The sequence below is a fragment of the Bos taurus genome, chromosome 28, assembly GCF_002263795.3.
Source record: "Bos taurus isolate L1 Dominette 01449 registration number 42190680 breed Hereford chromosome 28, ARS-UCD2.0, whole genome shotgun sequence".
Lineage (NCBI taxonomy): Eukaryota > Metazoa > Chordata > Mammalia > Artiodactyla > Bovidae > Bos > Bos taurus.
In genome coordinates, this window is record NC_037355.1 from 19,605,289 (window position 1) to 19,632,769 (window position 27,481).

Genomic DNA, 27,481 nt, shown 5'->3' on the forward strand with positions numbered 1-27,481 from the left:
CAAGAGTCTTCTCCAACACCACAGTTCAAAAGCATCAATTCTTCGGTGCTCAGCTTTCTTTACGGTCCAACTTTCACATCCGTACGTGACAACTGGAAAAACCATAGCTTGACTATACAGACCTTTGTCAGCAAAGAAATGTCTCTGCTTTTTAAAATGCACTCAAGCAATAGAGAAAGTCATAGGTGAGAAAAGCTGCTTCCCTACAATTACCCTCTGACAGTTAAAAATCATCCTGTGATTCCAAATCACAGGGTATCTTATACCTCACATAACTAAAAAGAAAAGCAGAAATGTACATGATACATGTAATAAGCATAACACGGCAAGTGTTATCAAGCTGTATAATTAACTCCCTCTAGAACGCCAGAGTGAGTGAGTGTTTCTGGAACAGTTTAAAATGCTTCCCAGAGGAATTCTACAATATATACAAAGAACTTATACTGATACTTTCCAAACTCTTTCTAATGATTGAAGAGAGAACACATTCTATGAAGCCACCAAAGGCATTCTAGGAAGCCTCCATCACCTTCAAATGAAAACCAAAGACACTATCAAATAAGAAAATTACAGGCCAATATCTTTGATGAATATAGATGCAAAAATCTTCAACAAAATATTAGCACACCAAACCCAACAACACATAAAAAAGATTAGATACCGTGACCAAGCTGGATTCATTCCAGGGTCACAAGGCTGATTCAACATACACAAATTAATTAATGTGATACACCACATCAACAAAAGAAAAGATAAAAGCCACTTGATCATCACAATAGATGTAGAAAAAGCATTTGATAAATTCAACATCCATTCATGAGAAACACTCTTACCAAAGTGGGTGTAGAAGGAACATGTCTCAACATAATAAAAGCTATTTACGACAAACCCACAGTCAACATAATACTCAACAGTAAGAAGCTGAAAGCCTTCCCACCAAAATCTGCAATAAGACAAAGATACCCTCTCACCACTTCTATTCAACAGAGTATTAAGTCCTGTGTGTGTGTGTGTATGCACGCACGCGCTCCAACATGTCTGACTCTCTGTGGCCCCATGGACTGTAGCTTGCCAGGCTCCTCTGTCCATGGAATTTTCCAGGCAAGAGTCCTGCAGCAGGTTGCCATTTCCTTCTCCAGAGGATTTTCCCAACCCAGGAATGGAACTTGTGTCTCCTGCACTGGAAGGCGAATTCTTTACCACTGACTCACTTGTGAAGCCAAATAGTATCAGTGGCTTCAAGTAAATATAAAAAATGGAAAGCTTGGGAGAACTTGTCACATTTGAAAACATGAGAGAAATTCAGTGCAGTATGACTGAAGCTCAGAACACTTAATGGCACTGGGGTATTTGGGGACAGAGAGGAAATGAAGTGGTGAGAGCTGAGGGTGGATGTGTTAGCAGGGAACTGAGTCCCTAGGTAGAGAAAGTTGGAATTACTCCTTTCCTTAACTTCTCCATGTCCATTTTTTCTATTACCTTTCTCATCTGTTTTACTATTACTGCTCCTCTTTTCCCCCAAATTTTTCTTTTAATAGTTCAGTCACTTCTTTGGGGGGGGGGGGGTAGGTCAGACCACACAGCATGCGGGATCTTAGTTCCCCCATCAGGGATCAAACCCGTGTCCCTGTCCCCTGCATTTGAAGTGGGAAGTCTTAACCACTGGACCACCAGAAGTTCTACAACTATTTTTAATTAATGACTCTTTCCTCCATTTCACTTAATCTGATTCAAAATAGTTTCATACTGCACTTCAATATTTATATGTAATCTTTTAATATGAGATAATTAGTATTCACTTAACACATTATACAAAGACCTGAAACTTCATTTTTTAATAAGAAGGAATCTGTACCAATACTCTTGACCCTCCCTTTTCTTGTATAGTGACTCTCACATTGTACTCAACTTGGTTGTGGACTGTCTAGTAAGAAAAGGAGAGGCTCCCTTGTTTCCTTTTCTTTTTCTAGGTCTCTGAGGAAGGTGGATATCAATATGTGTGTATGCTAAGTCACTTCAGTCGTGTCTGACTCTTTGCGGCCCCATGGACTGTAGCCTGCCAGGTTCCCATGTCCATGGGATTCTCCAGGCAAGAATCCTGGAGTGGGTTGCCATGTCCTCCTCCAGGGGGTCTTCCCAACCCAAGCATCTCTTCCCAAACCTTCATCTCTTATATCTCCTATACTGGCAGGCGGGTTCTTTACCACTAGCACCACCTGGATACCAATATAAATACTGCCAAAGAAGGCAATGGCACCCCACTCCAGTATTCTTGCCTAGAAAATCCCATTGACGGAGGAGCCTGGTGGGCTGCAGTCCATGGGGTTGCTAAGAGTCGGACACAAGTGAGCGACTTCACTTTTCACTTTCATGCATTGGAGAAGGAAATGGCAACCCACTCCAGTGTTCTTGCCTGGAGAGTCCCAGGGACGCGGGAGCCTGGTGGGCTGCCCTCTATGGGGTCGCAGAATCGGACAAGACTGAAGCGACTTAGCAGCAAAGCCTATCCATACTGGAAAGGCTTCCCTCCCTCCCCTCCCCTCCGCTTTTTTTTTAAACCGGGTCTGAAAATTTGCTTTGCAGTACACAATTTAAATTGATGCCTTGGTATTGCTGTATTTCACACTATCATCACAGAATCTTCCACAGTTGTTTTCCACAGCAGCTTAGAGCTGCAATCCTCCTCGGTGGGAAAAACAGGTCTGGGCTCCAGACTCTTTCCAGACAAATAAGGCAACTTTCGGAGAGCTTTCTAAGCAGCTGAATCAGAGAGCTGCCACAACACTCCCTTTGAGAGTCCCCAGAGGAAGTTTTCTTGCCAACTTCAGAAACAGCTATTTGTCACCACAAAAGAGAATTCATTCTAAACTAAAAAAGAAAAAAAAAAATCCAACTTAGCATAAATTCCTTGCCCTAATAGAGATTTGATTTTTAAATAATACGTGAAGTAATCATTACTTTTTCTTTGAAAGGCAAGCTTAATTTCCAAATAAAAAGGTTGCTTCTAATACCAAGTCTGATGACGTTAATCAAGAAGGGAGGTTTTCATCTACAATAACAAGTTAAAAGATCATTTTTAACACTAATTAGTAAATAAAAATAAGCATTTAAAATGTAAGAAAAAGCAAAACAAATTACACTTTTATACACCAAGCTCGAAGTGATTAATCCGGGGGTGGGAGGACCTAAATAATTAAAAATAACTCAGACACATAACTCACCACAGTACTGCCCGAATAACCCTAATATTAAAATCTTCACTTTAAAACTGTGTGATTCTAACTAAAATGTAAGTCTAGAAACCAGCTGTATCTTCGAGAGCAGTGTCAGATAAAAGTATTAGCTTTCTTATTTAAAGGAGGAAAAAGGGACCATGAATTAAAATTGTATGGATTTCTCTTTGAATTTCTCTTTCTTTTCTTTACTTATTCTTTTCCTTATCTTCTTTTTTTAACACCATTGATAATTTAAGAAAGTTCACTGAGTATGGTAACCTGAGAAAATTATACATTTATAATAGGAAAATTTAAATAATATTAAAATCTAGACTGATACCTATGTAAGACTCACAGACTGTTTTTAAGTAGAAAAGAACAAAACATAATTTCAGAAAGTACAAATTATTTAAATTAAAATAATACATTCAACAGTACCTAAAAGGAAAAAGCATAAATGTTCTGCCTTCACACATAAATTGATTTGTGGTTTATCGATCAATACTTTGGCCACCTGATGCGAAGAGGTCACCCATTGGAAAAGACCATGATGCTGAGAAAAACTGAAGGCAAAAGAAGAGGGTGGCAGAGGATGAGATGGTTAGATAGCATACTGACTCAATGGACATGAATTTGAGCAATCTCTGTAACCAGTCCATCCTAAAGGAGATCAGTCCTGGGTGTTCACTGGAAAGACTGATGTTGAAGCTGAAACTCCAAATATTTTGGCCACCTGATGTGAAGAGCTGACTCATTTGGAAAGACCCCGATGTTGGGAAAGATTGAGGACAGGAGGAGAAGGGGACAACAGAGGATGAGATGGTTGGATGGCATCACCGACTCAATGGACATGAGTTGGGGTAAACTCCAGGAGTTGGTGATGGACAAGGAGGCCTGGTGTGCTGCAGTTCATGGGGTCGCAAAGAGTCGAACGCGACTGAGAAACTGAACAGAACTGAACTGGGAGATAAGAAGGACAGGGAAGCCTGAGGCGCTGCAGTCCATGGGGTCTGACTGCTAAGTCACTTCAGTCGTGTCCGACTCTATGTGACCCCATAGATGGCAGCCCACCAGGGAGCCACCAGGCTCCCCCATCCCTGGGATTCTCCAGGCAAGAACACTGGAGTGGGTTGCCATTTCCTTCTCCAATGCATGAAAGTGAAAAGTGAAAGTGAAGTCGCTCAGTCGTGTCCGACCCTCAGCGACCCCATGGACTGCAGCCTTCCAGGCTCCTCCATCCACGGGATTTTCCAGGCAGGAGTACTGGAGTGGGGTGCCACTGCCTTCTCCGATGGGGTCTGAAGGAGTGAACAATCACATTTTCATGGATCACACAAGTGGCTACCATAAATGGAGGTAATAATGTTAAACAAGAGTAGAAAAAGTCTGATAGAATTAGAAATCTCCCAAACTACTTTAGAAATGTTCTTTTTCTAACCCACATTTCCAAATCACATTTCAAAAAAAAAAGAGAGAAATGTGACATCAGAAAGTTTTTTCTTTCTGCAAGTGATCAGAAGCAGGGTATATGATTTCTTGGTAGTCTGACTTTCGATTACTTTTCAAAATACAGATAATTACTAATCCAAAGTAAAGAACTACAAAGCTCCATTATAAAATAAATTTCTAGGTTCCAAAAGGGAAAATGTATTAAATTTTAAATGTCACATTTTAACTCCATACTTTCAAGAGGTAAACGTATTTAGATTGGGCTTCCCTGGCGGCTCAGACAGTAAAGTGTCTGCCTGCAATGCGGGAGACCCGGGTTTGATTCCTGGGTCGGGAAGATCCCCTGGAGAAGGAAATGTATTTAGATTAACTTCCTGATATTCTGGGCAAGAATCAACACAATGATACTAAAATAAATTAAAATAATTTAGTTTTAAAAGACACACTATTGTGGGTGTGAAGAAACTGTCACTAGCCTACCACTGGTAAAAGCTGTGAATTGCTATCAACTTTTCTGATGACAATTTGGCAGTACCTACAACAACTTTTAACATGTATCTACTCTTAAACACTGGAGAAGGAAATGGCAACCCACTCCAGTACTCTTGCCTGGAAAATCCCATGGATGGAGGAGCCTGGTGGGCTGCCATCTATGGGGTCGCACAGAGTCGGATACGACTGAAGTGACTCAGCAGCAATAGCACTCTTAAACACAGGGCTTCCCTGGTGGCTCAGATGGTAAAGAATCTGCCTGCAATACAGGAGATACAGGTTTGATCCCTGAGTCAGAAAGATCCCCAGGAGAGGGAATGGCTACCCACTCCAGTATTTCTTGCCTGGAAAACTCCACAGTCAGAGGAGCCTGGCAAGCTACAGTCCGTGAGTCTGGAGATGAGTCGGACATGACTGAAAGACTAACATACACACATTCTTAAACATGGCCATTTCCCTTCTAGGAATTTTGTCCTATTAAAATACATGGTCAAACGCACAAGAGTAAACACACACTAATGCTTCCTGTAGTAATGTTATTGACAGAGAAAATCTTAAGAAGCAAAATATATACTGATGTGTTATAAATTTATAGATGAAGAAACAGAGGCTCATACTGGTGTAAAGATAAAGGCATACCACATATATATTCTAAACAGTTTCCAAAAGTATAATACCTTCACTTTACTTTATTCCTCAAAGCAGAGATCAAATGTCATTGCCCTGAGGAAGATTTCCTAGAGACCCATCTTCCTTCTATGTGAAGTGACCTCCTATGAACTTTTATACTAAAAGCCCAACATATTTTAGTACTTATAACATCCTAAAGGAAATCAGTCCTGACTATTCATTGAAAGGACTGATGTTGAAGCTGAAATGCCAATACTTTGGCCACTTTATGCCAAGAACTGACTCACTGGAAAAGACCCTGATGCTGGGAAAGAACAAAGGCAGGAGAAGGGGATGACAGAGGATGAGATGGTTGGATGGCATCACCAACTCAATGGACATGAGTTTGAGTAAACTCCGGGAGTTGGTGATGGACAGGGAGGCCTGGTGTCCTGCAGTCCATGGGGACGCAAAGAGTCAGACACAATTGAGCAACTGAACTGAACACCATGCTTTAATTATTTACAAAGCAGGGACTATGTTTTATATCTGTTTATCTAAATGCCTAGGTATTAAAGAACAAAAACAGAAACTCATTTCCTGGAACTGTTCACTAAAAAACCAAGTAGCAGTGAGTACCAAGCACTCAGACTGTAGTCTCCAAATACCAAGTTTCTTCAAACAAATGCCTGATTCCAGGTCTGGATCAGGACATTTACATGATTCTGGAGTGTCTTATCATTCCAAAAAGCAAAGAAGCAATCAAGGACAACTAAGGTCATGTCAGGAAAACCTAAGAGCCAACTTGAAGAGTCTTGCACCAGCCAATCTGAGGATCTGGTAGAGAGCAATGAGCTAAAACATTAAATATTTGTAAATCCACAAATTCATCAAAGGATACTAAAATTAACTTACTCATCATCATTGAAGGATCCTAAGGAACCAACTCATTAGCTTGAAAACTGATAAACAAGGGGAAAAAAATTGAACATTTTATCCTTCCTTTTTTAACTTCATTTTGGGGTAACAAATAGTTGACAAGGAAAATTTCTCTACTCAAAAATATTTTAATCATTAAATATGAGAAAGATTTAATTAAAAAAAGAGTATCACCATTTTGCAATTCCTAATGAATTAATAAATCTATACAATAGCCATCAATGGCCACCAACAGACATTATGCGCCCCTTAATGGAAATATGCAACACAATTTATGAGGTAGCCAAGCCAAAAAACTCAAACCTCTAAATCTAACCACCGGTCTGTAGGAAATGCAGGGGCACAGGAACAAGTTAAATGATATCACAGGTATGCAACTAGTCAAATCAAGACTGAGGGAAACTGTACAGGATAAACAACCTAATTTCTTCAACAAACTTGGACCTTTATAAGGGGCTGTCATGAGGGGATGGGACTGGCCAAAAGACTACACAGAAGAAGGAATCTTCTGTTACCTTCTAGTAATTTATTCTGTAACACTTATGATGGGATCTCTGCTTCAACCCTACTCTCATCCACTTGCAAGGGTCTGTGGCTCACTTTCATATACTATTGCTTGAAGCTGGCCATCCCTTGACCTTAGTGCTAAAACGTCTCTTTATTTGTGAAGTCCTGAGATATTTCCTTGAATTGAAAAGACATAGGGCTACACCAGCTTCACCTCCATTTTTCTCATCTCTCCTCCATATGTTTCATTATTTCCTTCTGAGTTGCTCGACCTGAATTTCTGTTTCAAATCATCTGTGCCTCCTTCCATGCAAGATGGCTTTTTATCCCCACCCAGTGCCATATGACTTGCATTGCCTACAACAGTTGGGTTATACTTACCTGACTGATTTTCACGTTTGCCATATGACTCGCCCAACTAAGCCAATATAACGTGAGTGGAAATGAAATGTATGCCAAGTCTGAGCAAATGCTTTTACTGCATGTTTCTACCAGTTCTGTTTCTTTTTCCTTTAGTCAGAAGAAAAGCATGTCCCAAAGAAGAGTTTATTCCTTCAGCCTGAATCCTGGAAATGAGACGATGACGGAAGAAGATCCCCAACCAGGTGCAACTAACATAACCTGCTGCTGCTGCTGCTGCTGCTGCTAAGTCGCTTCAGTCATGTCTGACTCTGTGCGACGCCATAGACGGCCTCCCACCAGGCTCCCCGATCCCTGGGATTCTCCAGGCAAGAACACTGGAGTGGGTTGCCGTTTCCTTCTCCAATGCATGAAAGTGAAAGTGAAGTCGCTCAGTCGTGTCCGACTCTTAGCGACCCCATGGACTGCGGTCCACCAGGCTCCTCCATCCATGGGATTTTCCAGGCAAGAGTACTGGAGTGGGGTGCCATTGCCTTCTCCATAACCTGAACAAGAAACAAACCCATACTGCTGTGAACTACTGAGATTTTAAAGTTAGTTGTTAGTGCAGCGACGGAGAAGGCAATGGCACCCCACTCTAGTACTCTTGCCTGGAAAATCCCATGGATGGAGGAGTCTGGTGGGCCGCAGTCCATGGGGTCGCTAAGAGTCAAACACCACTGAGCGACTTCACTTTCACTTTTCACTTTCCTGCATTGGAGAAGGAAATGGCAACCCACTCCAGTATTCTTGCCTGGAGAATCCCAGGGACGGGGAAGCCTGGTGGGCTGCCGTCTATGGGGTCTCACAGAGTCGGACACGACTGAAGCGACTTAGCAGTAGCAGCAGTGCAGCAAACCTAGCAAAACCTAATACTTGGTAATAAAAGAGATAGACAGGATTTTCAAATATCTACAAAAGATTTTTCTAAAAGTAGTCCGCAACTTCTTTTTCTTTAGACCTTAGTTCATTAAAAAAAAAAAATCTCAAGAGAAATGAAAACATAATTCCACACAAAAACTTGTACATGTTTTATGTTTACAGCAGCATTATTCAGAATGTCCCAAAAGCAGAAACAATCCAAATGTCCATTAACTGATGAATGGATTAAATAAAATGCTGTCTATCCATACAATAGAATTTTATTCAGCAATAAAAATGAATTAAGTATGGATGCATGCTACAAATAGTTTAAACATTGTGCTAAGTCAAAAAAGTCAGTCAAAAAGACCATATATTATATGATTCCATTTATGTAGATGTATGGAGTATTTTTGGGGAATGATTCAGTTCACTTCAGTCGCTCAGTCGTGTCCAACTCTTTACGACCCCATGAATCGTGCCAGGCCTCCCTGTCCATCACCAACTCCCAGAGTTCACTCAGACTCACGTCCATTGAGTGAGTGATGCCATCCTACCATCTCATCCTCTGTCATCCCCTTCTCCTCCTGCCCCCAATCCCTGCCAGAGTCTTTTCCAATGAGTCAACTCTTCGCACAAGGTGGCCAAAGTACTGGAGTTTCAGCTTTAGCATCAGTCCTTCCAAAGAAATCCCAGGGCTGATCTCCGTCAGAATGGACTGGTTGGATCTCCTTGCAGTCCAAGGGACTCTCAAGAGTCTTCTCCAACACCACCGTTCAAAGGCATCAATTCTTCGGCACTCAGCCTTCTTCACAGTCCAACTCTCACATCCATACATGACCACTGGAAAAACCATAGCCTTGACTAGACGGACCTTTGTTAGCAAAGTAATGTCTCTGATTTTGAATATGCTATCTAGGTTGGTCATAACTTTCCTTCCAAGGAGTAAGCGTCTTTTAATTTCATGACTGCAATCACTATCTGCAGTGATTTTGGAGCCCAAAAAAATAAAGTCTGACACTGTTTCTACTGTTTCCCCACCTATTTCCCATGAAGTGATAGGACAGGATGCCATGATCTTCATTTTCTGAATGTTGAGCTTTAAGCTAACTTTTTCACTCTCCACTTTCACTTTCATCAAGAGGCTTCTGAGTTCCTCTTCACTTTCTGCCATAAGGGTGGTGTCATCTGCATATCTGAGGTTATTGATATTTCTCCTGGCAATCTTGATTCCAGCTTGTGCTTCTTCCAGCCCAGCGTTTCTCGTGATGTACTCTGCATATAAGTTAAGTAAGCAGGGTGACAATATACAGCCTTGACGGACTCCTTTTCCTATTTGGAACCAGTCTGTTGTTCCATGTCCAGTTCTAACTGTTGCTTCCTGACCTGCATACAGATTTCTCAAGAGGCAGGTCAGGTGGTCTGGTATTCCCCTCTCTTTAAGAATTTTCCACAGTTGATTGTGATCCACACAGTCAAAGGCTTTGGCATAGTCAATAAAGAAGAAATAGATGTTTTTCTGGAACTCTCTGGTTTTTTCAATGATCCAGCGGATGTTGGCAATTTGATCTCTGGTTCCTCTGCCTTGTCTAAAACCAGCTTGAACATCAGGAAGTTCACGGTTCACATATTGCTGAAGCCTGGCTTGGAGAATTTTGAGAATTACTTTCCTAGCATGTGAGATGAGTGCAATTGTGCGGTAGTTTGAGCATTCTTTGGCATTGCCTTTCTTTGGGATTGGAATGAAAACTGACCTTTTCCAGTCCTGTGGCCACTGCTGAGTTTTCCAAATTTGCTGGCATGTTGAGTGCAGCACTTTCACAGCATCATCTTTCAGGATTTGGAATAGCTCAACTGGAATTCCATCACCTCCACTAGCTTTGTTCGTAGTGATGCTTTCTAAGGCCCACTTGACTTCACATTCCAGGATGACTGGCTCTAGATAAGTGATCACACCATCGTGATATCTGGGTCGTGAAGGTCTTTTTTGTACAGTTCTTCTGTGTGTTCTTGCCACCTTTTCTTAATATCTTCTGCTTCTGTTAGGTCCATACCATTTCTGTCCTTTATCGAGCCCATCTTTGCATGAAATGTTCCCTTGGTATCTCTAATTTTCTTGAAGAGATCTCTAGTCCTTCCCATTCTGTTGTTTTCCTCTATTTCTTTGCAATGATCACTGAGGAAGGCTTTCCTATCTCTTCTTGCTATTCTTTGGAACTCTGCAAAGAGTTCCCCTGAAAAGGGGAATGATTAGGGTGATTTAAAACTAATTGTAAAAGGTGGATAGCTCTGTACATATGCTAAAAATGACAGAACTGTACAAGCTTTAATATAAGTTACAAGCAATGTGAATTTTAAGGCTGTTATTTTTAAAAGTCTGTAAGTGGATGTTTTTAAAAAGTTCTATCACTATAAATGAAACAAGTCAATTTTCTGCTCTAAAGCTGTACAAGTTTACTTTGCAAACCAGGAGCACATATTGGAGTAACAACCTGAGTAAAAAGCCCTGCTGCTGCTAAGTCACTTCAGTCATGTCTGACTCTGTGCGACCCCATAGATGGCAGCCCACCAGGCTCCCCGATCCCTGGGATTCTCCAGGCAAGAACACTGGAGTGGGTTGCCATTTCCTTCTCCAACGCATGAAAGTGAAAAGTGAAAGGGAAGTCGCTCAGTCGTGTACGACTCTTCTCGACCCCATGGACTGCAGCCTACCAGGCTCCTCCGTCCATGGGATTTTCCAGGCAGGAGTACTGGAGTAGGGTGCCATCGCCTTCTCCGGTAAAAAGCCCTAAATACCTAGAAAAGAGTACATAAATAGCATACATCAGAAAACATTCAGGATACAAGCTTGGAGTAAAAAAGATTTTTAATTGATTCTAAGTGTAACTTTCAGATGATATGGATATTTAAAAAAACAAGCCTTCAGAAAACAAAGTAACCCAGAAACCTTTGTTCAAGGTCAAAGCAACTAATTACTATGAAATGTTCTCTACACAGGTACAGTCAAATTGTTTTTCACTTTGGAAAAACATAAATCAGTCAATAAATAGTCACTGAGCACAGTGGGCCGTTAAGATACATAAAGGTTCTCTCTCCGTCATTTGCAAATCCTCAAATTTGGAAATAAAATGGTGGCACCTAATTTTGCCTATACAATGAAGTAAAGTAACCATAACAAAGTTAGGCGATTGTTGGGAAGAAAAGCAGAAAGTCATCACATCTTCTGAGTAAAGTGGTCATATCCAAGAAGTGAGTGACTCACTCCTACACATAAGGCTCCTAATTTTGTGCCTAAACATAATTATAAAAATTACTAGCTCCTGGGCCTTCAAGGTCTCAAACAACTGAAACAAATAATACAAGAATGACATCTCTGCATACAAAGCATGAGGATAGGAAGAGTGACAGATACACACACAAAACAACCACACCTACTTCCTTTTCTCAACAACTTTACCAACTAGTCCAGGAAACTGGACAATCAAGTAATGGTGTTGTCACGCAGTCTGACAATAATTTAAAACAAAAACATAACTGTTTTGTACCAGGCCCATACTAAGCATATTACATAAACACTAGCTAATTTAATTTCTGACAAGCCCATAGGAGAGGGCTTGTCTAGACAGCAAAGTATCTGACCAAAGATCACACACAGTCAAGCTGATGAGGTCAGAATCCAAGCCGCATCATTCAGCATAAAATCCTCACTTTTAATCATTTAGCTACACTGCTTAATGACCTTTAAAAATACATTATCAACATTGGGATTAGAAGGCACACTGTGGGGACTTCTCTGGTGGTCCAGTGGCTAAGACTCTGGGCTCCCTCTACAGGGGGCCTGGGTTCAATCCCAGGTCAAGGACTAGATCCCGAATGCCAAAACTGAGAGCCAGAATAGCCAAGCAAATAAATGTTTTTAACACATATAATACCTCTTTAAAAAAAGAAAGCACATTGTGAAGAGAGACAGAAATGAATGAGTGATACGGTCTTCGTGATGAAAACATCCCAACCACGTACTACAGAAGCAGTGGAATTCAGCAGAGTCCGATACTGGCAGTTATACCTCAAATAAGTAAATGAAATGACTCTGAAAATGTATCAAGTCACTAATCTAATAAAAATAGAAAGAAAGGAGACAGAGCAGTAGTTTGCAAATGGGCCCAACCATGTCTGTGTAAGAGCTGGCTTATCAGCATCACAGTCATGACCATACACCCTTAATCTCTCATCCACAAGAAGCAGGGGGCTTTAGAGAGCTTCAAGTATTTGAAATAATTCCCTTATCTGATAAGCATTAAAATTAGTTTTATTTCAACCAATAGCAAAAGATACCTTTTACTGCCAAGACTTCTGCTTACAAAATACTTAACATTTTTCAGCCCTCCTAAATAATGTAAATTTCTGTTTTGCCTGTCCTTAATTAGTGAAGGTCATCACCATAAACACAGGGCAATGTCCTGGGGTGTTACTGAAGTTAAGAGCCTGGCACTGCCTGACTCAACAAACAAACTGCTACGCTTATTTGAACACTTTGTCTGCGCCTCACAATTTTCACATCCTCCCCGGCTAAAAATTTTAAATTATTATAAACAAGGATGCTTCAATTCTTTGATTAATTAATAATGCCTTATAACAAAATAGACATTTTATATAAAAAAAGGTGAGTCACTGATTCATTAAAATAAAGATTAAGCATATCAAAGAAAATCCCTAGTTAACAGTATAGAGCTAGATAACTTCAAATCATTCATTAGAGATCCTAAGAAACAAGAAATGTATCATATATTGACAATTATTCAAAACCTGTAATTGTTTTAGTTCAAAAATGAAGCATTAGCACAATATGATTTCTTAATAGGATTCACATTAAAATAGAAAGTATTAAGTACATATAACTATGAGCAATAAAGTGATAAACACAAAAAAACCCCCACACAACAACACACTCCTGGAAAAAGGAGTTACCAACCTATTACCTGAGTAAAACAGAGAGACACAGTATTATTTAAATTCTTTAAAAGTCTTAAATTATTAACTTTTAAGCTTTAATCCACAAAAATCAGATAACAGAACTTAACTTTTCTAAAATTTATAGGCAAAACTGACTAAAGACCGATGTTAACTGTGCTTTGATTTTTAAGTTAAAAAACCATATATCACATTCAGCTCTTTCTCCTTATACTTACTCTTAAAAGGTACTAAATCTAAGATTCTTTACATGGTTAAAAAAAAAGTACCACAATTTTAGTATTTAAAATCTAGCCAAATTGGCCATTTAATAATTTTTTTAATATGAGTAAGTAAAACTAAAATACAACTTCTAAGGAAATGGTTTTCTTCCCATGTTAAAATAACATGCCAATGGTTACCAAGGAAATATACTTTATGAACATTCATTTGCACAGATTCCAATTATGAAATGTGTTGCAATAAAATGGAAAGCATGGAAAACACTTAAGGTGAGAATCATTTTTACAAATTTTGCCAATTTGGGAGTATTATACCTTCTATCTCCTTACTTGACATAAAATGACCTCTAAAACATCACCAGCAGCTCATTATCCACTTACTATTGAAGCTGAAGCTTGGTTTCCCCTCACTCTGTACTCAGTGAATATTCAACAGCTATTTTTATGAATAGGCTAGAGATTTTTTTAAAAAGCTAGGTCTTTAATCTCCCTCCACCCACAAGTGCGAATATAATAAATTGTTTTCTCAATTCATCTTTCTTGTGGTTAAAGGAGAGAGAATCAATACCTGGGGATCAAACTCTGAATCCAAAATCTACAATATAATATTCCAGGAATATGAGCTGCATAGCTCTAAGCAGAAGTAACAATTATAAAAGTAGAATAATAGCTAATAATTATTGAAGTTTTTTGTACAACATATCAAGTAAAGTGAGTGTGTGTTAGTCGCTCAGTCGTATCCAACTCTCTGCGATCCCATGGACTATAGCTAACCAGGCTCCTCTGTCCAAGGAATTCTCCAGGCAAGAATACTGGAATGGGTTGCCATTCCCTTCTCTACGGCATCTTCCTGACCCAGGGATCGAACCCAAGTCTCCCGCTCTGAGGGCAAATTCTTTACCTTCTGAGCCACCAGGGAAGATCATCTGTCTTTAGACATATACTTCAACATAATCAACTTATTCCAGCCTTACTTTCCTTTTTCTAAAGTCATATAATTAACATTATCCTCCTGTTTTTTTTTTTTTAAAGCACTTCCACATTTTTAACTCACATCTGCAGGGTCTGGAAATACTGAAACAAAAAAAAACTATCCTAACTGCCTAAATTTCAATTGGCTCCTTTGCTATTGTTCAGTCACTAAGTCATGTCCCACTCCCTGCGACCCCATGGACTGCGGCACAGTAGGCTTCACTGTCCTTCACTCTCTCTCGGAGTTCGTTCAAAGTCATGTCCACTAAGCGGTGATGCCATCCAACCATCTCATCCTCTGTCGCCCCCTTCTCCTCTTGCCCTCAATCACTCCTTTGCAAAGATAATGGAAAAGGAGACTATTTCAGCAGAGTTGCATCCTGCAATTTAGCAAACGGTAACAGTCTAAGACGATAGTGCCAAACGCGGAACAGGTGAGAGATTTTCCCATCTCCACCTTGGCCTCCCTACCCTCGCTCTCCTCTCCCAACTCCCAGGGTCTCCAGAGACCAGAGCCCACCACCTTCCTGCTGCAGCCCAAGCCCGCCAGGCCTCAACCTTCCCACTTGACCATAAGGCTCAAGACCGAGTTTGGGGACAAAAGAATAAGGTGCTGAAAGGCATCAGTCAGTCTTGAAATTCCCAACTTGCTGGGGAGGCTTAAAAAAAAAACAAACCCGAGGAAACAGGAGGTTCTGCTTCTAAGAAGTGGCAGAGACCAGGCCGGCAGGGTTGGGATAAAGTAGAAGACAACAAATCTACAAGAGACAAAATAAGGAGTAAAGAGTGTCAGAGCTGAGGTCCCGAGGAAGTCCCAAGAGTCACAGCAAGAAGCTGCCCGCCTGGTTAAAAATCAGGCGAGGGGGGCAGCAAACCATTAACAAAGATTTTTGAGGAAAAATATTTTTATAATATGGGATTCATAACGGAAAAACAATTTAAGCGATCTCTTGTGTGAAAATTTGGGGAGACGATGGACTAAATGACCTCAATGATCTACGGTGGATCTAACAACATCTGATTCTTTGCCTAACCAATGCTTCTACCCCAGAAATATGTCTACTCCACCCTCACTCCAGTGTCTTCCTCCTTTCAAATCTCACACTCACAACCTACCAGCTGCTTTTCATTACCACTGGGATTAAAGGAAACCAATTGTATTAAAATATAGTTATCAAAACAGTACAAAAAATGTGATTTGATAACACTATATGTGCTTTTTTAATCAACTCAGTAAATAATAAGTGGAAACAGTGGATACAGTGACAGACTTTATTTCTGGGGGCTCCAAAATCACTGCAGATGGTGACAGCAGCCATGAAATTAAAAGATGCTTGCTACTTGGAAGAAGGTGATGACCAACCTGGATAGCAAATTAAAAAGGAGAGACATTACTTTGCCAACAAAGGTCCATCTAGTCAAAGTTACAGTTTTTCCAGTAGTCATGTATGGATATGAGAGTTGGAGTATAAATAAAGCTGAGCACTAAAGAATTGATACTTTTGAACTGTGGTGTTGGAGAAGACTCTTGAGAGTCCCTTGGACAGCAAGCAGACCCAACCAGTCCATCCTAAAGGACTGAATATTCATTGGAAGGACTGATGCTGAAGCTGAAACTCCCAATACTTGGGCCACCTGATGCAAAGAGCTGACTCATTTGAAAAGACCCTGATGCTGGGAAAGATTGAAGGCAGGAGGAGAAGGGGATGACAGAGGATGAGATGTGTTGGATGGCATCACCGACTCAATGGACATGAGTTTGAGTAAACTCTGGGAGCTGGTAATGGACAGGGAGGCCTGGCGTGCTGCAGTCCACGGGGTCTCAAAGAGTTGGACACAATGGAGAGACTGAACTGAACTGAACATAGCAGCAGATCTACCATAGTTTCAAAGCAATGATGTGTGGTATAAGTAACATTTCAAGACACCTCCAAAAATTTAATGTGATATGAAAATGCCTGTGATTTCTATCCACGAAAAGTTAAAAGTGGTACAAATAATACTGTAGTTTGTTTCATATCAGTACATTTATAGCTGAAGTTTATGCTAACTTTCAGGAAAACATTAGTAGAGAAAAAGTTATTTTTCACCTTCTAAATTCATTGCCTCCTGAACTCTATTCAGAAACCTAATTTGTGAACCTCAAATTAAGAGGCTTTGGTTAAACCCCTGATCATTTTCTCTCCAGGTTAATATAATAGCCTTGGGATGGATCACCCTGCCTCCAATATTTCATCAAATCTATCCTTCACCCTGATGAAGGATCACAAACGTTCATCTTAAAACAATACTCCCCTGCTTAAAATCCCTGGAAGGGTTCCTCGCGGCCTATAGGACTGTATGGCATTGACAGATGCACTCTCCAGGCTCTGTTTCTCTAAACAGTACTTCAACGAGTTTCCCAGCATTACACTGAACTTTCAAGACTTTCTGCTGTGTTCTCTTTTCTACTCGTACATGATTCTACTCAAGTGTGGGTGTGTGAAAGTCGCTCAGTCATGTCCAACTCTTTGCGACCCCATGGACTATACAGTCCATGGAATTCTCCAAGCCAGAATACTGCAGCGGATAGCCTTTCCCTTCTCCAGGGGATCTTCCCAACCCAGGGATCAAACCCAGGTCTCCCACATTGCAGGCAGATTCTTTACCAGCTGAGCCACAAGGGAAGCCTATCATCTTCCAAAGCATCAGTGTCCTTTCCTCCAGACAGACCAATGTCTTCCTTGCCTATGAACTTCAAAATCAGTAAAGATTTTTGCCTGGCACATTATCCTGGGCTGTGATTATCTGCACATATTCCTTTTCCCATACATGACAGTTTATTTTTCCCCAAATTCAGTGTTCCCCCTACTGCAAAAAGTGGTCTTGAGTATTTCTGAATTTTTCTAAACTAAAAATAATATCTCATATCCCGATTATAGAGTTCAGTTTACAAAGGGATTTCTTACCTGTCCTTGTTTAAGTCTCTTAATAACCTTACGAAGACAAGCAGTCTAAAGGATTACCTTAATAACCCTATAAAAATAAGCAGTCTAAAGCTTTACCTGTTTTGTAGATGAGGGAACAGAAATCCAGTGATATAAATGATTAGACCTGAGCAAGTCAGTTTAACAAGCTAGAGCTGGGATTATAAAATCCAGGCTCCTTGGTGCAACACTTATTTTGAACTAAAACCAATGTACCAGGCCCAGGATAGGTACATAAAAAGCATGAGAGTGCTTCTTTATCAAGGTGGATGAAACTGGAGCCTATCACACAGAGTGAAGTAAGCCAGAAAGAAAAACACCAATACACTATACTAACACATATATATGGAATTTAGAAAGATGGTAACGATAACCCTATATGCGAGACAGCAAAAGAGACACAGATGTATAGAACAGTCTTTTGGACTCTGTGGGAGAAGGCGAGGGTGGGATGATTTGGGAGAATGGCATTGAAACATGTATATTATCATATGTGAAATGAATCGCCAGTCCAGGTTCGATGCATGAGACAGGGTGCTCAGGGCTGGTGCACTGGGATGACCCAGAGGGATGGGATGGGGAAGGAGGGGGGTTCAGGATGGGGAACACATGTAAACCCATGGCGGATTCATGTCAATGTATGGCAAAACCACTACAATATTGTAAAATAATTAGCCTCCAATTAAAATAAATACATTTATATTAAAAAAAAGAAACTATTCAACATGGTACCAATATAACCCTATAAGCAACAGCTTTTTTTTTTAAAATACAGTAGTACAAGTCCTTTGCTGTACACCTGAAACTATCACAACATTGTTAACCAACTATGCTCCAATATAAAATAAAAATTTTTTAAAGTATAAGTCCTATAATAAAATTATAACATAAAGCTAAACATTCCCTAATGTTTAAAAATATAACCAGTTTTCTCTTTTAGAGTTTTTAATTACATTATTCTACTAGTCTAGACCTCTGAAATAAAAGTTTCTTGTAAACACTAGTTAAATATTACACAACTAACTAGGCGTTATTACTTCAGTCACTAGAAAGAGAAAACTAAAGTAATAGCTTAATATTTTAAGAATGTTCCAATTTAAAACTGTCAGATAAGAATTCTAGACATTTGTTAACCTGCTAATTCGTATGTATTTTGATCAAGTTGTTGAAATTTTTCAATGCAATTTTTTCACATGTTATAACATGGCCAAGTATTTTGGTTCCCAATAGTTCTCTCTTTTGAAATTTGAGGCTTATAGAATATTGAGTTTTCAAGAGGGTGCTGCATGAACAGTAAAGAACAAAATTCAATTTAATGAAGCAAACATTTATTCTTATATGTAAGGCTGGTAATGCAGGACGAGATGTGGAAGACATCAATTCCTGCTTTCGAGACGCTTACTAGGAAGGATGACAACCATAAAAATATCTACAATTTTTAAAATATGATGCTTATATGCTTTAAACGTGATGCTATACGTATTACACACCTCAGGTAAACCTTCACATAAGCAGTTGGAGCAAAAAAAAATTTAAACATCCAAAATATCCTTATTTGGAATGAAAAATATACTGTATATACTACCCAGGATGGATATTACATAGTGGCGGAAATCTATGAACTACAGTCACAAGTAACAATAGGTAAGTCTCAAAAACAGGATACAGTAAGGGAGGAAAGTGTTAGGGAAGGGAAGAAGAAGAAAGAGCGCAGAGGATCTGGAAGGAAAGGAAAGATGAAGAGCTTCTTCAAGTGATTTTTAGCAAGGAGTACATGCTTTCTTAGAACCAGGAATAATTTTTTTTTTTTTTTTAAAGGACGGTGGTAATTACATAAAGGAGTTTCAAGGTAAGGTAAGGACAGGGAAGGAGGCGAGCCCTGGTGGAAGGCTAGAGCTAGCCTGGTGTTGAGTATTTCCCTTTCCCCTGTTAGGTCAGGTTCCGGTGAAATAGTTTCTCCTGAGGGCATAACTTGTTAAAAAGAGTATTTCAAAGAGTATTTGGTGTATTTCAAAACGGTTTCTTTTTCCTTCCCCTGCCGACTTCCAGCAGGGACGAACTTTTCTCCCACATTAACTGTGACGATTGGATTCTCCTGCAGCTTTTAACTCTCAGAGCTGTCCACATTGGGTCTCCAGATTCAATTATGGTTTAGGCTTTCCTACCCTAGCACTGATCCTTGCAGAGGTTTCCACTCTGGTGAGTTTTAATTCTCTGTACTGCCTCTCTCCCCAGTTTGGGAGGATGTTTATGACCTCATTTCTCTGAAGCATCTAAAAAGAGCTGTTAATTTTTTTAGTTTGTCCAGCTTTTTACTTGTTGTTAGAACAGAGTGGCAACTCCTAAAGCTCCTTCTTACATGCCAGACTGGAAACAAGATATTCTGAGTTTTGCGATATGTTTTTAATTAATGGTTTTTTAACAAGTGCTTTGTATATTAAGAATGTTAACCCTTGGTTTTACGAATGTTTTTCACCAATTTGTCATTTGTCTTGAAATTGTTTATATTGTTTCTGATGACATAGGAGTTTTAAATTCTTATGCAATCAAATCTTATGAAATTTGCCCCTTTGGTTTCTGATTTTACGGCATGCATTGACAGGCCTTTTCATTATCAAGGTTACATTGCCTTCACATGTGTTCTCTTTTTATATTTTCATGGTACTTTTAGATTTTACATTTACAGTTCTTATCCATCAAGAATTACTTTTTCTTCAGATTTTATTAAATGGCTAGATGGCTGTCACAAAATCATGTACTAAATTTTACATCATGTCCCAACTGATGTAAAATTCTACTTTTATCTTAAATACCTATATACAACTCTTATTCAAGACTTGACTCAACAAACAAAAACAAAAACCCAGCAACAGAGATAGGCCTTGTAAGGAAGTGGACAGCTGGAGACAAGTGATAAAAGAAGACTCACTTTACATTGTTCACCGTTTCGAATTTTATTCCATGTGCTTTGAACTGCCACTCAAAACTATCAACAAAAATTGTTTAAAGTTCTGCTTAGTGGACATAATAGAATTACCAAATATTTCAGTTCTCTGTAAATTACATCATAACAACCCAGTACGTACCTGAGCAATACCTGAAATCATAGATCTACCTTGATTTCAAACCTGGGAACTATGATTTAAATGAACAGCTAAAGTACCTGAAATATGTCTAAATCCTTCATCATTGCAACCAAAGCTACTACCTCAAATGTGTAACAGCCTCAGATACGTGCATTCCCTAGACCCAGACATTCCCTAGACCCAGCCACCGGCAGATGCATTTTGCTTTCTTCATCAAATGTTCGCTAGTAACTATCAAATACTTAATTCAGAATCTAATCTTTCTGTTCTAATGCAATTCAATTACGGTATTTTCAACATTCTTTATAATTTGATTCAGATGCCAAAACTGGCCTGTTGTAACCATAATACCATAAAGCAAACTAGCTAACACGTAAAAAGCATTCATCTAGCCGCAGATGGAAAAACAACAGATTTTGTCTTTTAAGTTATTCTCTTTAAGATCTTCATGTCATTTTCTAAACGACTATTAAAGGTAGACTATACTTTTAATAAACTATAAAAGCTAGTAATTTTAGCTCTTCTATACATAAAAATATTTTCAAGCACTTGAAAATACTCCACCAACAGAAATGGGAAGGTGACCTAGTATTCAGTTTCATTAGTATTCTCATTAATTATATAGATTAGATACTATCTCTGTACTCTGTAATTCTCTTACTACCTGCTCTCCGAGGTACCTTCCCACTCTTTTTTTCTAATAAATCAGCTCCTTTAACATGTAGGAGACACATATTCCACATAACTCCCAGGAACTCTAAAAGTGAAAATGCAGAAGAAAAATCAATTCTTTTTAATAGCCTAATTACCCTTACTCTTTAAAACCCCTTGCATTTGATTATCATAATATTATCCTCATTTAACAGGAAACATAGATACACTTGCCAAACATCACATGAATGGCAATTAGAAAAAGGTCTCCTGATAGAATGTCCTTTGCCCTAAATATGCTGCATCCCACCATGATTAAACACAACACCCAAAGAAAAGAGTCTTTGCAGAACACAGTGAAGGAAGCACTCAAATGAATATTAGCAATATGCTTTTTAAAAAGCAATTAAGTTTAGTATTTAAAGAAACAATTTTCCATCTTCTAAACAAGAAATGGTCTCAAGTATGCCAAAAGAGACCACCCGTTAAAAGGCAGAAGGTCATGTATTCCCTTTTCTCCCACCTCTCCGAGCCTTGCCTTACACCACGAAGCACTAATCTAAAGGCCATCTACTACGAGATCTCAACTATCAAGGCACAGCCCAGTACACCCACTACTAAACTCCGGGTTCTTCTCACATAAGGCAACTCCTCAGATGAAATTACAGTCTGTTTAGACTAAGAATTCTCAACCAAATCAGGCTTGATGTTCCCCTTTCATAAAATATTTTCCAGCTTCTGCTTTATCACCCAGAAATGAAATTAAAAACAATCTCCCTACAGACTTCAAACAAACCCATGTTATCTATCTTAAATAAAATATGGATGGAAAAGTGAAATGAAAATCATTTAAAATAAGGTATGTATTTCAGCATGTTAATCTTGAAACAAAACGGAAGTAGAAAACATACAAGAGTAATTACCAGCTAACCATGAAAGCTATGAATACAAAGTACTTTGTGACACAATTTTCCAAAACTGTAAACAACTCCTGATCAAACTGTGAACAAAACAAATATTTCTTTCACAAGTTGCATATAGAAATAGACACTGGAAAATTCAGTAGCGGTTAAAACCATGCTTTATACATAAAACAGAGGTTCTACATTCAGATAAGTACAAATATTACACAAATGTCAGGCAGTGTGTGTGTGTGTGTGTGTGTGTGTGTGTGTGTGTGTGTTTAGGCAGTGTGTTCTTAAACCTTGCAAAACATGGGAACATTCTTTGTTCAGGACAGTGTGTGCACCTAGAAAGAGTATACAGCATCCCTGGCTCTCACCCATCAAACGCTAGTGGTTAGCTGCAATCATTCCAACAACCCCCAAAAAATACCTCCAAACCTCCCCCTAGAGGGAACCTCCATCTGGACCTACTGTCTTAAACACAATTCGACTATCACAGTATAATGTAAAGAACACTTGGGAAATATGCATTAGAGTTCCAGTTCTATCACCTGTAAGTTATGTGGTCATTGGCAGTGAGTTCTCTAAACCTCAGTTTCCAGTGTACTAGACAGGAATAAACATTACCTAGGCTCTGAGTTGTAAAAGTTCTAAAAAACATTATTTGAATTTTTACTGGGTAATTTACTCTATCCTAGAGAATAGGAAAACACAAATAACTAATTTACCACACCTGTCCCTAAACATTTTGCCATTCAGTAGGTCAGACCTAGGTAAAACACAATATAAAGCAGAATGACAGGCATTAAATAGAAATTCAAGTAATTAATTATAGGGGCCTGGAGAAAATGAATAACTATGAAAATCAGGACATCAAGTCCAGGCATAGGCACAGAGCATGAAAATATAGCTTGGTTCAGAGAAGAAAGGTAAAGGAAAAAATACGTTAGAGACTGGAAGGGCAGGAAAAATTAACACTGTAAAAACATTTAGGGTCAGTTTGTGGAGGAATCTGAATGCCATTCAAATACTTTGAGTTTTATTGGGCAAGAGAACTTTTTAGAAAACTGGTATTTATGTGGCACATCTGATTTTCAAATAATGCTGAATAATGGCCAAAAATGATTCCAGACAAATGCAAATTTTCACTAATGAGATCCCTGAAATTAATATATAGGTTCTTAAAATGCATAAATAAGCAAAAAGAGCCTCAGTTCAGTTCAGTCCCTGAGTCGTGTCCAACTCTTTGCGACCCAAGAGTAAAAAGGAGTTTCCGATTTCATTCCTTGCATAACAAAAACATTACTAATGTACTGAACCTGGGACCTTAAAAGAACTCAAGATTATCTCCTATTCGTTTTTTATTTTCTCTCAAACAAGTGGCAGAATTTTATAAAATGTATTTCGCGTACTTCATGTCACCCCTGGAAGGCAAGAGATAAACTGCAGTATTACTGACCTCTTTTTACTACAGGGAAACTGAGGAACAAAAAGAAAAAATTACAGTATGGTCACAAAACAAACTATTATATTTCCTAGAACTTTTAATTAAAGGCTTGAAGCCCACGTTTCATCCTTTCTTCTTCGTACCATCTGAATACTAGAATTATCTCTTATTACCATCTTAGCAGGAAAAAAAAAAAAGACGCGAATTAAATTTCAAGATCACTTCCTCGATTCGGTATTGCCACCAAAAATATCAGAGTTTAAATTCTGCCTCCTGAAATTAAGACACCTGCGGGACCTGCAAGGTGCGAGCAGTAACCCAACTTCCCAAAAAACAGCTATAAATAGCAAGACAGGTCAGAAATCCTAAGCCCAACTTTTACTCTGAATATCTGGCAGGTCAGAGGTGTGTTTGTAATACAGGCTTTGCGGATGTTGTGATGGGAAGATGTCGTCAGAGGCCCAGAACAGTGCTATCTACACACTCACTACTGCAAACTTGAAATCAAGGCTTTCCTCCTCTGCCCCTCCCTGCATTGCACCACAAACCAGGAGACTCCTGACAGGCCTGTGCAACGATTCTCCCGACCTCTGCCTGAAAATGCGGTACTTTGATGATGTCCAGGGCCTCAGTCAACAGTGAGAACACCGATGTAGCTAAACACGTCTCAAAATTTCTCCTCTCCAGAATCTAGGGCCTGGTCCAAAAGGATTCTGTCAGAGAGAGAGTTTCCACGACTACTATTTTGCTTTTCACACAGATCTTAACATCCCTCACCCCCAAGTCCCCTTCCTCAGCCTCTCACTACCCTCTCCCCTCTACGCCTGGTGGACGCGCTGGACCAAAGGAGCCAGAGCAGGGAGGTTACAGCCAAGGATCCAGGCCCCAAGGCCGTCCGGCGCGGGCAGGGGTCCCGGCAGCCCAGCCCCCGGAGCCGGGCAGCCCAGACTTGGCCTCGGCCAACGCGCCGCCGCCGCCTATCAGCGGAGCGTAGGGGCGGGGCTGGCTGGCTCCGCGGCGGCTCCGCAGGCGGGCGGGGAAGGGTTGGGGGGGACCGACCGCCGCGCAGCTCCGGCCGCCGCGCGCAGACACCGGGCCCGGCTCCCGAGGGCGCCAGCGCGGCCCCGGGGAGTGCGAGGAGCCGGAGGGCGCGCGGCCTGCCGTTGGCCGCCTGGTCCGCCACCCTCGGCACCCACCCGCCCCCGAGGTGGGGTCCAAGCCCCCGGGAAGATGGTGTCCTGGATCATCTCCAGAGCTGTGGTGTAAGTGTCGCTCACGGCGCCCCTCCGCCCCCACGCGAGGCCCTGGAGGCCGGGGGTGGCGGCAAGGGCCGGGAGGAGAAGGGAAGGCCCGGGCCTGGGCGGGGTGGGCTGGCCCGGCCTCGGGCCTGCCCGGGGTCTGGGAGCCCTCGGCCTCCTCACCCTAGTCCACGTCGCTGCGGGGCTCCCTGCGTCGGCCGAAGGCCCGGCTGCTGCGGTGCGGCCGGACTGCGTGCGGCTCGTCGGCCCTGCTCCCGCGGCGCTGGGTGGGCAGGCGCGCAGGGCAGGCGGCGCGCGCTCCCTGCTCCCTCTCCCCGCGGTGCGCGGCACCGCCCTGCGGGCCCGGGAGCGGCGCGCCTCGCGGCGGCGCCCTGCGCAGGCTCCGCAGAAGCTAAGCGCGGGAGGCTCGGCGATCCTCCTGAGGATTTCGTGGCAGCGCCGAGCCTTTGTATCGTGCGTTGCGGGTCTCCCAGGGCCGCTGATTGCCTCTCGGTCACGTGTGGTAGGAGGAGAGATTTGTCTAAAAATCTGAGACCGCTCCCAGCTCAGATCCCTAGGAAGGGTCTCAGTTGCCCCGAGATTTACAGCTTATCGAGAAAGGAGCTCATTATTGAATGGTGACACTCGCCTGCTCGAACGGATCCCAGAATTTGGCCCTGTCGTGGTGGAAATATTTGCAAAGGGATTGAGAGGTTGCAGGTGCCTCTTGCCTTTGTTCAGAATATCCATTCATTTCATTGTGCTTTTACCACTGTTACAGGCCCATAAGAAAACAATTAGTTGAGTTGTGGGGATTACTCTGTAAAGGTTGGACTACCATTTAAACTGATTTCCTCCAATCCTTCTTGACTTAACCCCCACCTGGAACACGAAAGTCACGAAGTAAACAACAGTGACGTAGTTATAGCCAGGGGCCCATGGATTCATTAATCATGATCTCTGTAGGAGTATTATCTCTGTACCTTTCTGAAATGTTTTCAGGTGGCAGGCTTCTCCGATTAGCTTTATAATGTGGAAGAAAGAACGTTGCCAGATTGCTCATTTATTTCTCAATCAGAATTAGCTAATTTTTCTGTTGTTTTGTGTTTTGTTTTGGGTTTGTTTTGTTTTTTCTTTGAGAGTGAATCAATCGCTTAGTAGCCCTGTTTAACTTGATTTACAATAGCATTCAAGATGTGTCATTTGATTGTCTGAATGCAGTTTTCTTCTTCCTCGGTATAGTTTTTAGTTTTAAAGCTTCAGAGGGTCCCATGTTCATATGTACAAAACTAAAAATCAAGAAATAATACCACAGATGTCTTAAAGTTTTGTTTTTTAGAGGTTTTTTTTTTGGTTTTTTTTTTTTTGCCTTTTGGGGCCTTCTTTTGAGTCTACGTTTTCATAACACAGACATAACTTTCCTGACCTAGTAGGTGTCTATCAATTGTGTCAGTGCCTGGAAAATCAAGTATCCAGTTAAGATATTGTCATGTTGTTTTGTTTGTATTTTTTTTGATTCTCGGGGTTCCTTTAACCAGTTCTTTGACAGAAAATTGTGAAGCACTCATTTAATTTGCATTCATCAAAGTCAGATTTTTTTTTTTTTTGATCATTGATTATGAGTATGAATGTCTTCTGTGTGATATCTAGAACACAAGGGTTGATAATGTATGACCAATCTTAATGGAACTGATGGTTGCAATACCAGATACCTGCAGTACAGGGTGACGTCTTCTAAGAGTTACACCCAGAGCTATAGGGTTTAGACAAGGAAAGGATTGTATCTGGTTGGAGAATCAGAAGAAGCAAGGGAGATTACATTTGAGATGGGCCTTCAAAGACGGACTGACTTTAGACAGCCGAAGATGAAAAAGGAGAGGATCCCAGATAAACTGGTCACTGTGAGCCAAAGAATCGAGAAGGGAAAGCCCAGATTAGTTACTGAGGACTTAGAGACGGGGGAGAGAGAAAGCTGGAAAGGTAGGCTGGGGCCTGTTTTCAAGGAATATTCACGGAGAAGTGATAGCTATTATTAGGCAGCCATGGATTTGCTTTAGAAGATTCTGTGCCTTAGGTGAGATGGTTGTGAATGGTGAGACTCTGAAGATGGGAGACCCCTTAAGGAGTTCCCTAACTGGAGAGAGGATTAAAGCCTGCAGTGCTAGAATGTACAGAATTAAAAGTGCAAGGCAAAGGAAAGGAAGATAATAGTGAGGGAGAAAAGGTCATGAGAATGTATTTTTCAAGTGTCAGGAAGTTTCTCTCTTGAGCCCTTGAACTATTAACATATTAAAAAGCACACTTGCCAGGGAATATAAGCATCATTATATTTTGTCCCTCTGCTCCTCAGTTTCTCTTTCTCTAAGCACTGAACGTTTTCTACTCCCTTGATCACACATAAGAGTAAGAACATGAAGGATCAACCCCAGGGTTTATACAAACTTGGAAACCTTTTCACACTTGCAGATAGGATTTACTGCATTCTTCTAATCCTCTGGAACAGCCAACTAGTCCTGAGCCTAAAGAAAGATCAGACAGTTCTCTCCATATGAA

General features: G+C 40.6%; 2 protein-coding genes across 3 annotated transcripts in view; one reads left to right on the top strand and one right to left on the bottom strand.

Annotated features, from left to right (window-relative positions):
* Nucleotides 1–25,227, bottom strand: part of JMJD1C (jumonji domain containing 1C) — a 316,168-nt gene extending 290,941 nt beyond the window's left edge. Inside the window, exons 1-2 of one of the 2 annotated variants that reach the window (XM_059882617.1) lie at nt 25,112–25,227; nt 1–11,267 (exon numbers count right to left, since the gene is read on the bottom strand). The exon at nt 1–11,267 is cut by the window's left edge and continues 21,505 nt beyond it. The gene's annotated coding sequence lies outside the window, so the exon portion shown is untranslated. The remainder of the gene's footprint in view (nt 11,268–25,111) is intronic. The other variant, XM_005226314.5, reaches the window with a different exon arrangement.
* Nucleotides 24,806–27,481, top strand: part of REEP3 (receptor accessory protein 3) — a 99,440-nt gene continuing 96,764 nt past the window's right edge. The window contains 1 exon segment of the mRNA NM_001101961.2: nt 24,806–24,952. Coding sequence (NP_001095431.1) covers nt 24,921–24,952 — 32 coding nt within the window. The 5' untranslated portion in view covers nt 24,806–24,920.